Below are 12996 nucleotides of genomic sequence, written 5' to 3' on the forward strand. Positions count from 1 at the left end.
CTGCAACACAGATTTCAGGTATGGTGCTGCTAGCAGCGGATTGTCGAAGCTGGTGAGATAACTTGCCAGCTTTCTGTGTTCATAGAATTTTTGCCTTGACTTAAACAGAAGCTGCCCTATTTGTTTGGTGGAAAGATTGTCAAATTCCAATAGCTGTAGCACTCTGTTTGTAGAGTTCAGGAGTTGGAGAAGAGGCATATCTGTTGTCCACATCTGGAATGAGTTGCGATAGCTCCGATAAGCATTTGGTGTGCTGTTTATTGTCATACGCTGTGTATTAAATAATTTGTCCCCTTAGATATGCTTTTAACGACTCCCACACAGTAGAGTGCCAGGGGTCCAGTTGATCTGAAAAAAGACATCAATGTGAGTTGATATGTATTTTCTGAAGGCACTGCAGGATAGTATTAGAGGGTCAAGTCACCACGCACGATGACACAGTACTACTGTACGGAAAGCGGATATCTAGCTGGACAGGGCTATGGTCTGAGATAATGATGCTGTGATATTAGCTAATTAGTTACAGAAGGAAGAATTCTATTGTCCAGAAGGAAAAAGTCAACCCTAGAGTATGAGTGGTGGACTGGAGAAAAAAAGGAGTACTGTTTAGCAGTGGGACTGCTCTACCCATCCTCTCTTTAGTTTATCATGGTGGCGGGACCGGAGATGGGTCTCTTGGAGAAAAACAATGTCCGGATTTAAGACCAGCATACACTCGGCTACATTAATTCCTTTCACGTTCCAGCTGAAAAAGCATGTGGAGCCTAGAGTATGTGAATTAGGCATAGTCCTAGTAATCATAAATTAATGTTAGTACAATCACATGACCAGTGTGCTGAAAGGTCAGAGTAATAAATTATAAAGAAAATGTAAAAAAGCTAAAAATAACATAATACCCAGAAGAAAAACTTGGACCCTTATGCTGGTCTGTTGGAAGGCTGCATCTACCTTTCCTAGACTAGAGCAAAATCCTACCATGTTAAACTGAACCTCAGTAGAGCTCTATCTAGGGTGAACAAAATCAAGTTTACACCTAGGGAAGGGATTCTGGAGGGAACAACCTCATTTATCTAAGGTATCTTATGCAACATGCATATTTGAGGGATAGTAAAACATTAAATAAAAAGGGAGGTATAGGTATGTTCCCCCCCCCCCATCCACTTGGGATGACAAGCATGTATGCATACAACCGTTCAAAAGTTTGGGGTCACTTAAAAATGTCCTTTTTTTTAAATAAAAGAAAATCATTTTTTCATCCATTAAAATAACATCAAATTTATCAGAATTACAGTGTAGACATTGTTAATGTTGTAAATGACTATTGTAGCTGGAAATGGCTGATTTCTAATGGAATATCTACATTGGCGTACAGAGGTCCATTATCAGCAACCATCACTCTGACCATTGACGTGCGACAGCCGTAGACCATCTCCGCTGCAGTGGACGAGATGCTGAAGAGCTGGAAAGGATGGATGTTCTCCTTAATAGTATGTAGAACACACACGTGTGCACAGACAGACATGCACACACACACACACACACACATTTATTTTTTGTCTTTCTTTATCTGAATTTACATGTTCATTTTAATACCATATTTCTAATAGAAATGTGTTAACGTTGGTTGTTTGAAATATGTAAGTAAGTGTCTAGCACTCAATTTTATAGATGCTGTAGGAAACTTCCTGTGCCCTGCGACCTCCCTCTCCTTCAATGGCTTCAAGACAGTCCTGGAGATTTACATCATGGGAATGTTTAACAGCTGCAAGGTGGTCTATGAGAAGTGATTCAAGGTACAGCACACTCAGTATGCACTGAGATTTTTCAATCAATTAACTTTAATCCAACTATTTACCTATTTACGTGACTTGCATGGATATTCCTGTTTGTTTTTCATTGTTGTGCTATTACCTCAGATAGTCATACACTACATGCCAAAAGTATGTGGACACCTCCTCGTCGAACATCTCATTCAAAAATCATGAGCATTAATATGGAGTTGGTCCCCCCTTTCTGCTATAACAGCCTCCACTCTTCTGGGAAGGCTTATTTAGGAAGGCTTATTTTTGTCATCCTGAAACAGTTGGCACAAAGTTGGAAGCACAGAATCATCTAGAATGTCTTTATATTCTGTAGCTTTAAGATTTCCCTTCACTGGAACTAAGGGGCCTAGCCCAAACCACAAAACAGCCGCAGACCATTATTCCTCTTCCACCAAACTTTACAGTTGGCAACGGGTGTGGCTGAAATAGCCAAATCCACTAATTTGAAGGGGTGTCCACATACTTTTGTAGATATAGTGTACTTCTGGTAAACATGTATGGATAGATAGAATTGATTCTGTCTGATGTTTGCGTTCAGGACCATGGGGGTACCATTGTGAACAACTCTGCCACCCGTGGCTACATGGATCTCCAGGTGCATGCTGGCTCTGCCAAGGCTGCCAATGGTAAAAACATGACTGTGTCTTAAGTATATGATTGTTACTATATTGTTATGTACAGTGCAAGAAAAAGTATGTGAACCCTTTGGAATTACCTCGATTTCTGCATAAATTGGTCATCAAATTTGATCTGGTCTTCATCTACGTCACAGCAATAGACAGTGTGCTTAAACTAGTAACACACACATTATTGTATTTTGTCTATATTGAATACATAATTGAAACATAGCTTATAGCTTATGTTGGAAAAAGTATGTGAAACCCTAAGCTAATGACTTCTCCAAAAGCTAATTGAGTCAGGAGTCAACTAACCTGGAGTCCAATTAAAGAGACGAGATTGGAGATGTTGGTTAGAGCTGCCTTGCTCTATAAAAAACACTCACAAAATGCGAGTTTGCTATTCACAAGAAGCATTGCCTGAAGTGAACCATGCCTCAAACAAAAGAGATCTCAGAAGACCTAAGATTAAGAATTGTTGACTTGCATAAAGCTGGAAAGGGTTACAAAAGTATCACTAAAAGCATTGACGTTTATCAGTCCACGGTAAGACAAATTGTCTAAAAATGGAGAAACTTCAGCACTGTTGCTACTCTCCCTAGGAGTGGCCGTCCTGCAAAGATGACAGCAAGAGCACAGCGCAGAATGTTCAATGAGGTTAAGAAGAATCCTAGAGTGTCAGCTAAAGACTTACAGAAATCTCTGGAACATGCTAACATCTCTGTTGACGAGTCTACAATAGGTAAAATACTAAACAAGAATGGTGTTCATGGGAGGACACCACGGAAGAAGCCACTGCTGTCCAAAAAAACCCATTGCTGCACGTCTGAAGTTTGCAAAAGTGCACCTGGATTTTCCACAGCCCTACTGGCAAAATATTCTTTAGACAGATGAAACTACAGTTGATTTGTTTTGAAAGAACACACAACACTATGTGTGGAGAACAAAAAGGCACAGCACACCAACATTAAAGCCTCATCCCAACTGTAAAGTATAGTAGAGGGAGCATCATGGTTTGGGGCTGCTTTGCTGCCTCAGGGCCTGGACAGCTTGCTATCATTGACAGGAAAATGAATTCCTAAGTTTATCAAAACATTTTGCAAGAGAATGTTAGACTATCTGTCCGCCAATTGAAGCTCAACAGAAGTTGAATGATGCACCCGGACAACGACCCAAAACACAGAAGTAAATCAACAACAGAATGGCTTCAACAGAAGAAAATATGCCTTATGGGGTGGCCCATTCAGAGTCCTGACCTCAACCCAATTGAGATGTTGTGGCATGACCTCAAGAGAGCATTTCACACCAGACAACCCAAGAATATTACTGAACTGAAACAGTGTTGCAAATAGGAATGGTCTAAAATTCCTCCTGACCTGTGCAGGTCTGATCCGCAACCACAGAAAACATTTGGCTGAGGTTATATCTGCCAGTTATTAAATCCAAGGGTTCACATACTTTTCCCACCCTGCACTTTGAATGTTTACACGGTGTGTTCAATAAAGACATGAACATGTAGAATTGTTTGTGTGTTATTAGTTTAAGCATCCTGTGTTTGTCTATTGTTGTGACCTAGATGAAGATCAGATCACATTTTATGACCAACTTATGCAGAAATCCAGGTATTTCCAAAGGGTTCACATAGTCTTTTAGTTTCGCCACATTTTCTCAGACATAACCTAGAAAGCCCACTGATAACTTTCCCTCTCTTTCTTCACCCCACTCCCCTTTTCCTGTCCACATCTCTCTCTCCCAGATGCCATGACCAAGCACCTGGCGTTGAGTGTGGACCAAGTGGGGTAAGGGTTAACACACTGGCACCAGGTCCTATTTCGGGCACAGAGGGCTTCTGTAGGCTGGGTAAGGATCTGTGGCTGCCTACACACGTTTGATTTATTAAGTCGTATGCCAAAATCACACATGGCCACACATACTTTTTTTGTGATTAATCTTGCCACTCTTCTCTAACTTTTAGTTAAGTAGGTTTTAGTATACACTTGATTAAGTAGGTCTGGGTAATTCTGTGTTATTTATATGCTAGTGAGGTCAAAGTTATCAAGAACAGAGCCTGAGGAGAGGTAAACTAAATGAAGTCCTCAGTCTCATTTCTCTTTGCCCCAAATTCTGTTTCTCACCCCCATCTCTCTTGTCCTCAGGTGGCAACAGAGCAGAGAGCATGGATGCCTTCTCATCCATCCCACCGCAGCGGGTCGGCAACAAGATGGAGCTGGCCCACGGTGAGCTGTTCCTGAACAACTGCGCATCCTCTTGTTGACGGGCCACATCATGGTGGAGGACGGTGGGAGTTGGCTCACTTCGGCCAATGACATATCCATGCTGCTCGGTATAGCTTCCTCTCAATCTGCTAAACTCTTGACACGGCCCCTCCCATCACAGGTGTGTCGGACAGAAGAGGAAGTGGAGATGTAGATCTAGGAGAGGAGGACGTTGTGAAGTTGTTTTGTGGATTCTGTCAAGGAAAATAGGAGGTAAACACTCAAATATTAGCAAGAAAATATTGACCTAAGACTTCACATCCACATGTTGAAACTGGATATAAGGTCCAAATCATGTTCTAAGTGTTGGGTTAATTTACACTAAGTTTCTACAGTATGTCCTCATTGCTCAAGATAAAAAGTGAAAGAAACAGTAGCACCAATAGTATAGCCAGAGATGATACAGACTTTGGTGTTGCACCTTTTCTTTCGTTAAATATGCATTCACACAGATCCACCTGAGGGGGGCGCCAATGTGTAATGCAGCTGAAATTGGTGCCTTTGTTTTGGCTACAACTGTTCAGATCAGTGGTTCCCGACACTTTTTGGGTACTGTACACCTGCCTGAAGTACCCGTCATGCGTGTGCGACCAGCGTGATTCCTAAATTAGGTGTATATTTGATTAAAAAAAATGTTTACGCACCCAGTCGTGTTGGGCAGACTTCTTTTCAATGTCAGGGAGTAAGGAGTTGAGCTCACTGTTGAGTTTGGCTAAATGTGAGCTTAGGTGTCAAGTTGCTGGAAACAACTTCACATTTCCTCTCCCAACGTTAGATCTTCTTCATGAATCCGCTCACTTTGTCATACTTGGAGAATGTGTGTCTTCACCTTGCAGAGTTAGATTCACATTGTTCAGTATGCTGAACACATCAGCAAGGTAGGATACCCAGTCTGTGTTCTCGAACACTTACACAAGGGGGTGTGAGTGCTCAGACAGAAAATCACTTTGGCATGCAACTCAAAAATCCTTTGTAGCATTTTCCTTCTGATTAGACAATGGACCTCGGTGTGAAGCAGTAGCTGCTAGTGCTGTCATCACAGAGCCTTTAAAATATCTGGTGATTCAGAGGCCTGGACATGATAAAGTTAATCACTTTCACTGCCTCATTCAAAACATAAATGTAACTCAGGACTCATTATCTTGCTGGCCAATGACTGTGGGATTTACCTTCTATATGTGGGCAATCCTGATTTTGCTCTGAAAAAAAAAGTCACCAAAGTGAAACATATCCTCACCTGTAGTTCTCCCGGAGAGCTTTTAGCAGAACAGAATGTGCTCAGAAATTGCCGAAATGTCTCTGTACTGCACACATGCAATCAACTGGGCTTCCCCACTGACATCAGTCGATTCGTCCAACTGCAGAGAAAACAGACCGGAATAATTCTCATTTTTTCCACAACATACAACGACATTCTAGACGATTCTGTGCTTCCAACGTTGTTGCAACAGTTTGGGAAGCCCTTTCCTGTTTCAGTACTACAATGCCCCAATGCACAAAGCGAGGTCCATACAGAAATGGTTTGTTGAGATCTGTGTGGAAGAACTTGACTGGCCTGCACAGAGCCCTGAGCTCAACCCCATCGAACACCTTTGGGATGAATTGGAACGCTGACTGCGAGCCAGGCCGTATCGCCCAACATCGGTGCCCAACCTCACTAATTCTCTTGTGGCTGAATGGGAGCTAGTCCCCACAGCATTGTTTCTACATCTAGTGGAAAGCCTTCCCAGAAGAGTGGAAGCTGTTATAGCAACAAAAGGGGACCAACTCAATATTAATTGCCCATGATTTTGGAATGAGATGTTCGACTAGCAGGTGTCCACATTCTTTTGGTGATGTACTGTATTTTTTGCATCCTATTTTGGAAACTGCGGTTCGTTCTATGCGCGTGCGTGAAACGTCACTGCTGTATGCGGCTGAGGGGGACGGCAGGGGCATTTGCTGCTGATGAAATTGCGAACGGCCTCTGTTCTAGCTAAATATTGGCAACATATTTTGTAAGGTTTGACACATCTCGGAGCATCTTCTGACGGTCATCATGTCTTTGGAGTGCGTTGGGATGGTAAATACATTTCGAGAGGCCGGGAATAGCTGAAGAAATTTTAAGCAAACAGACTGAATATGTTCCTGACACAGGTGGATGATTCTTGGAATAACGTTAAGTTAGCTATCTTGGATTCGAAACGTATGGAGAAAAACACCAAACGCGGATGTAAATTAGAATTATTGACAAAACGAACAAACTAACTTTACTGGGAATATTACATTTGACAAAATGTCCTCATAGCCAGTCCAATTTAGTTTCAGAATCAGAGATTGACCATTTGGCTTGTTAGCTAGTTAACGTTTGCTAGCTAATTAAAGCGTCCTTCAAGATATGAGAGTGGGGATGTTTGGAAGCGTTGTCAGTGTTATTAAACATAGTCAGTAAGCAAGCCTAACTATTTCAATTGGACATGCCTTATGTAAAAAGAGTCAAGCGTTTTTAACTAGCCAAGTTAGCTAGAAAGCTATTTATTTACTCACTCCAAGGTTGGCGTATTTTCATCCACTGGCACGCACTGTCAAGTACAACGTAAATCATATTGGCTAAACGCTAGCTGGCTAGCCTGTTACAATGGTCACACTTTGCAACCAAATTGTGGATAACTTTTTGGACCTTGTTAGCACATGTTAATAACTATTTAAAATAACTAACGCGTTCGTGGTATTTATTGCATCCAATTTATAGCATGAATCTCATGTTATGCTAAATATTTTCTAACTGATGTGTTAGGCAGTCAGTTGTGTAAGCAAGAAGGTCCCCTCGCGTTAGTCCCAATGCAATGAATGAGTGGTTTAGATAACACGCTAAATTGATCAAGTCACTTACTATTACAGGAACTCATCTTTTTGTGTGTGATATCGCTTCACGTCTTTTTGTGAATCATAGCGACCTTTTATGACGTTAGCCTGTTGTTGCCTCATTAATATGTTGGTTCTTAGAACATTTCTATTTAGTTTTAGGGCTATTTTGATAAGTCACATGTCACCAATGTATTTGTTGAATTCCAAAGTACAAATCAAAGTTCATAATTCTATGGAATTAATTATAAATTAATCTGAAAATGCAAATGTGTCTCGTTGACAACATTTAAAAAGTGCATGCTTAGACGGGGTAAATGAGTAGTGGATTATTTAGGCAACAACTAGGGCAAGTAGACAAATCAATAAATATGGGAAGTACACTGGTTTTAAGCAGGTGTTTACACAGTGCTAAAATGTCATAAATTCAAAACGAGACAGTGAAGGCAGGTGTTTTATTTACCATCATGCAACATCTGCCCATGGATCTCGTCAAGGACGTTGTCTACCATGTGTAGAATAACAATATTGAAATTGAGGAAGAATTGGATTTTTGCTTTGAAATAAATTATAATTTTCTAGTTTACTGGGGAATTAGCAATCTACTCAAATGGAACATACTCTGATGTCTAGCCCTCTGGGATATTCAGAGTGGGATTCAGAACGCATACCCTCCCATGGATTCCTCATGGATTCAGACAAAGGAGCCATGCTGCCTCAGAGAGAAAGTGATCAGATAGGTTTGGGTTTCCAGAAAGTCAACCAGGGTGTATCTCTAAGCCTGGAAGAGCTTTTTCAGGAGAACGCCTTAAATTTAGATAGCCTTTTCAGGACCTCTTCCTGGGAGGGATGTCAATCTAATCATTCCCAAGATGTTCCCCTGGGTAAACCAGCAGAGGTATCGCCTCTCAAAGACAAAATTGAGAAACAAAACAATGTCAGTGACAGCCCACTACCTGGGCTTTTATTCTCCAAAATGGCTAATTTGTTCAGGGACATCTCAGCCTGCGACGAACAAAATCTACCTGTTGGTGACAGAGACCCTGTTACCTGTCACAGGGAGCTGATAACCCTCAGTGAACATCCTTCCACTGTGAAGGTTTCAGATAGGACTCCAGATACTAACACTGAAGCGTCCTCTTTGTTGATAGTTCACCTCTTATCTGAACACTCCCCTTTTCCCTCCGGCCCTGCTCCTCCTGATGAGGTAATCCCACAAGGTGTCTTTGAGAAGCTTTTATTTCCATCTCTGGATCAGGACAGAGGCCAACCTCCTCCCTTGCAAGGTGGGGAGACTGTGCCACCTGAAAATGGGGACAAAGGTTTATTCCTAGGACCTGTGACTAATCTGCCCACAGTCAGTAACATTACCTCAGAAGGTAAGAGCAGCCTCTCACACAACACCATCCCTTTTGACCACCCTAGCCTATCTCCAGAGGTTCAGGTGGGATCTGTGCCTTTGCTGGATCTGGAGGTTCCCGACTGTGGTCCCAGCCTCTACCCTACTCATCTCGACTCACCTACCTGCACAGGTGCTCCATCAGATTCAACTGCAGAGGATTCAGAGCAGGAACACACTTTGGCTACTACAATCCTGACTCTCCCAGACCACAGAGGGGAGGGGGACTCGGCCCTCCTTCTGAACTCCTCACCATTGATTGAACCCCTGTTGCCAAAGGTACTCTCTGACAGAGATGCTTCGATCCTGGGTCACCTGCCCAGTGGCTGTAGCTCAGATAAAAATGGCTCCCAGGATTTGATGGAAGACAAAATTATCTTTGATGTTACTAAACACAAGGGAGAGGAGGAAATGGCTCTGGATCAGTGCAATACCTCAGATGCGCTACGTGATGAGGAAACTTGGGACTTGAAACTACCCGAGGCTATACAGGGTGACGGTATTCCTGCTTTACAAACTGAACAGAGCGATGAGGTAAGGTTGGCAGACTTGGACCTATTTGCCAGAACCACAGATTTTCACCAACAGGATAGTTTTGATGGCCTGGTTCTGGAGATGAATGGTTCGTCTTCTGAGTCTGGATGGACAAGTGAACAAGCAGTGGAGAATCTGTCACTCTCTAAGATGGTGGGGTCTGACTCCATGTCTGTGGTTCCCATAGTGAATCGGAGAGAGGAAGACCCGTCACCTCTGAAGGCCGTGTTTGATGCTCTGGACCAGGATGGGGATGGATTTGTACGCATTGAGGAGTTTATGGAGTTTGCTGCTGCCTATGGGGCTGACCAGGTGAGACACACCTCCTTTTAGATTTTAGTCTGTGTGTTGTTTTTGTTATTCTGGTCCCAGTCAGTGGAGTATTGAGTATAAGGTTATGGTTAATTGGCAATATGAAAGGGTTCTGTATGCTTGTCAACCTAGAGATCATGAGGCTCATTCTAAATGATTTACTATTGATTCTCCAGTTTACTTTAGAGAGCTTCCTTTAAAAGCTTAGTTAATTACATAAACTGAAATCCATCGCTCTATCAGTGTTTCCTCAAAGGGTGAAAGGGTTTCATTTGTAAGCTATTTTGTACGAAAGGCTGGGCAGGCAAGCTAACTGGTAGGCCTTTGCTAATGCTAATTATCACAACCAGTTTCAGAGTAAAAGGAGCCTAGATTATACACGTCAGGCAACATATTATCACATAGAATAGGCATACTTTTATTTGTTCAAATGCTTTTCTTTTCCATGATGGGGGAGCTCACTGGTGGTTTACGTTACCCCAAAATGCGATAACCATAATCCTGAACACTAGGGTTTTGCTGAGCAACACAGGCTATTTTATAATTCAAACCCTAAAGGCAAACCTCCAGCTTTGATTTATTTTATCAGCAATAAAAGTAAACTAGACTACAAAGGGTTTGTTAATACACTATTGAAACGTGACCAGACAAGGCTTGAGAATATGTTCATGCTCTATAGCTTGGTTTTGACGTGAATTATGTGAGGATGGTCAGTGTTCAAGAGCTGGGAATTGGCATGAACGTAGTGATAAATCTGAATGAAAACATGGGCTGAAATAAATTCTGACAGGGCTGGCCTAGTACCTTCAGCCTTCTTATTCAACAAAACAAGCCATGAAGATGACCAAATGTATCATTAGGCAACATACCTCATCCCATTGTACTGGATAATCTCGTGAAATGTTTGCTCTGTCCTGCCCCACCTGTGACCTTCACCTATTCTCCAATCTCTCCCAGGCATCTTGCGTTACACCCAGGCCTATCACTTCAATTATGTGGTTTTACTTAGGAAATGTTGCCATGTCAAGAAAAACATACAAATGCCCTCCACTGCTGTTGGGCAGTGAAAGGTATCTTATAATGTGATTGACATCCCTTTTGTGAAAATAATTATTTTTGGGTGATGTGGGTAGGGAGTTTCATCTTAGTTTTTTTTAATAGTCCTTTAGTTTTACTCAACACACCCAGATTTATTCCTCGGCAAGGCCATGGAGACCCTTTTTATTATTTGGCTAAGAGGACAGGGCTGGGCTATGGTGTTGATGTGCTATTATCTGTACACAAAAAGCTCATTTTAGTACATAAACAACGAAGTTAAAAAGGTGTCAGGTTCCTCTGTTCAACATTCTTATCTTTGTGCCCGTCTCAGGTCTGTTTTATAACAAGTAGACCTAGGCCTACTTCCAGTAAGCACCCAACCTTTCAGTTGCCAATAACAGGCGCAAGGTTGGATGCAAATACCAGTGTAACTGTCTGTAAGGCCAGTGGAAGCCAAACTTCACCTAAAGTAAATTTAATTGCCAAAATTATAACATAATTAGCTTACTACTGTCTATACATAAATAAAATAATTGAAAATAGGCTTCTACACTAGAAAGCATGATTTGGCCACAGAGGATCATTTACATATTTTTTTTAAATGGATGGTTTTAATGCTACAGCATACAATGACATTCTAGATGATTCTGTGCTTCCTTTGTGGCAACAGTTTGAGAAAGGCTGTTTCCTGTTTCAGCATGACAATGGCCCCGTGCACAAAGCGAGGTACATACAGTGGTTCATCAATTGAATGTTTTGAGATTATGCCGCTGGGTCTAGAGGTAATTTGTGGTTTAGTACATTACCCTGCGTCACTGCTTCATTGCTCCAGACCACCACAAGGGGAAGTTAGAGCTGTTATGCTTTTATGCTTTTGGGTCCCAAGGCCTAATGTTTCTCTACCAGACAATGAATGGGCGATACAAACCAAGTAGAAATTGATAATTGTGCACGACTTCAGCATTGGATTTCAATTAACTGAATGATGAAGAATGTGATTGAATTTAGAACAATGGTGTAAGAATTGCTATTCCTCTGTCCTGCACGCACACCCCAAAAAATTTTTTTTTTTTTTTGGACTGCAGCATATTACTTACTAAAACTGTTGTTACACTAAGGTTTTTATTCAAAGAGAAACAAAAATGTTTATTATATTCTAAAGATGTGTTGACTGAATATACACCGCTCAAAAAAATAAAGGGAACACTTAAAGCAACACTGATTGACAATACATTTCAAATGCTGTTGTGCAAAGGGAATATACAACAGGTGGAAATTATAGGCAATTAGCAAGACACCCCCAATAAAGAAGTGGTTCTGCAGGTGGTGACCACAGACCACTTCTCAGTTCCTATGCTTCCTGGCTGATGTTTTGGTCACTTTTAATGCTGGTGGTGCTTTCACTTTAGTGGTAGCATGAGACAGAGTCTACAACCCACAGGTAGTGGCTCAGGTAGTGCAGCTCATCCAGGATGGCACATCAATGTGAGCTGTGGCAAGAAGGTTTGCTGTGTCTGTCAGCGTAGTGTCCAGAGCATGGAGGCGCTACCAGGAGACAGGCCAGTACATCAGGAGACGTGGAGGAGGCCATAGGAGGGCAACAACCCAGCAGCAGGACCGTTACCTCCGCCTTCGTGCAAGGAGGAGCAGGAGGAGCACTGCCAGAGCCCTGCAAAATGACCTCCAGCAGGCCACAAATGTGCATGTGTCTGCTCAAACGGTCAGAAACAGACTCCATGTGGGTGGTATGAGGGCCTGACGTCCACAGGTGGGGGTTGTGCTTACAGCCCAACACCGTGCAGGACGTTTGGCATTTGCCAGAGAATGCCAAGATTCGCCACTGGCACCCTGTGCTCTTCACAAATGAAAGCAGGTTCACACTGAGCAGATGTGACAGTCTGGAGACGCCGTGGAGAACGTTCTGCTGCCTGAAACATCATCCAGCATGACCGGTTTGGCGGTGGGTCAGTCATGGTGTGGGGTGGCATTTCTTTGGGGGGCCGCACAGCCCTCCATGTGCTCGCCAGAGGTAGCCTGACTGCCATTAGGTACCGAGATGAGATCCTCAGACCCCTTGTGGGACCATATGCTGGTGCGGTTGGCCCTGGGTTCCTCCTAATGCAAGACAATGCTAGACCTCATGTGGCTGGAGT

The 12996-nt window shown here is 42.5% G+C and overlaps 1 protein-coding gene and 1 pseudogene across 2 annotated transcripts in view; both read left to right on the top strand.

The window, feature by feature from the left end:
• Positions 1 to 807: 807 nt before the first annotated feature.
• Positions 808 to 5078, top strand: LOC135524944 (peroxisomal 2,4-dienoyl-CoA reductase [(3E)-enoyl-CoA-producing]-like; annotated as a pseudogene).
• A 1563-nt stretch (positions 5079 to 6641) lies between these two features.
• The window catches only part of LOC135523916 (rab11 family-interacting protein 3-like), an 88772-nt gene continuing 82417 nt past the window's right edge, over positions 6642 to 12996 (top strand). For both annotated transcript variants that reach the window (XM_064950934.1, XM_064950935.1), the window contains exon 1: positions 6642 to 9805. In XM_064950934.1, coding sequence (XP_064807006.1) covers positions 8171 to 9805 — 1635 coding nt within the window. In that variant the 5' untranslated portion in view covers positions 6642 to 8170. The remainder of the gene's footprint in view (positions 9806 to 12996) is intronic.

This window comes from Oncorhynchus masou, chromosome 31 (genome assembly GCF_036934945.1).
Source record: "Oncorhynchus masou masou isolate Uvic2021 chromosome 31, UVic_Omas_1.1, whole genome shotgun sequence".
Classification (NCBI taxonomy): Eukaryota; Metazoa; Chordata; class Actinopteri; order Salmoniformes; family Salmonidae; genus Oncorhynchus; species Oncorhynchus masou.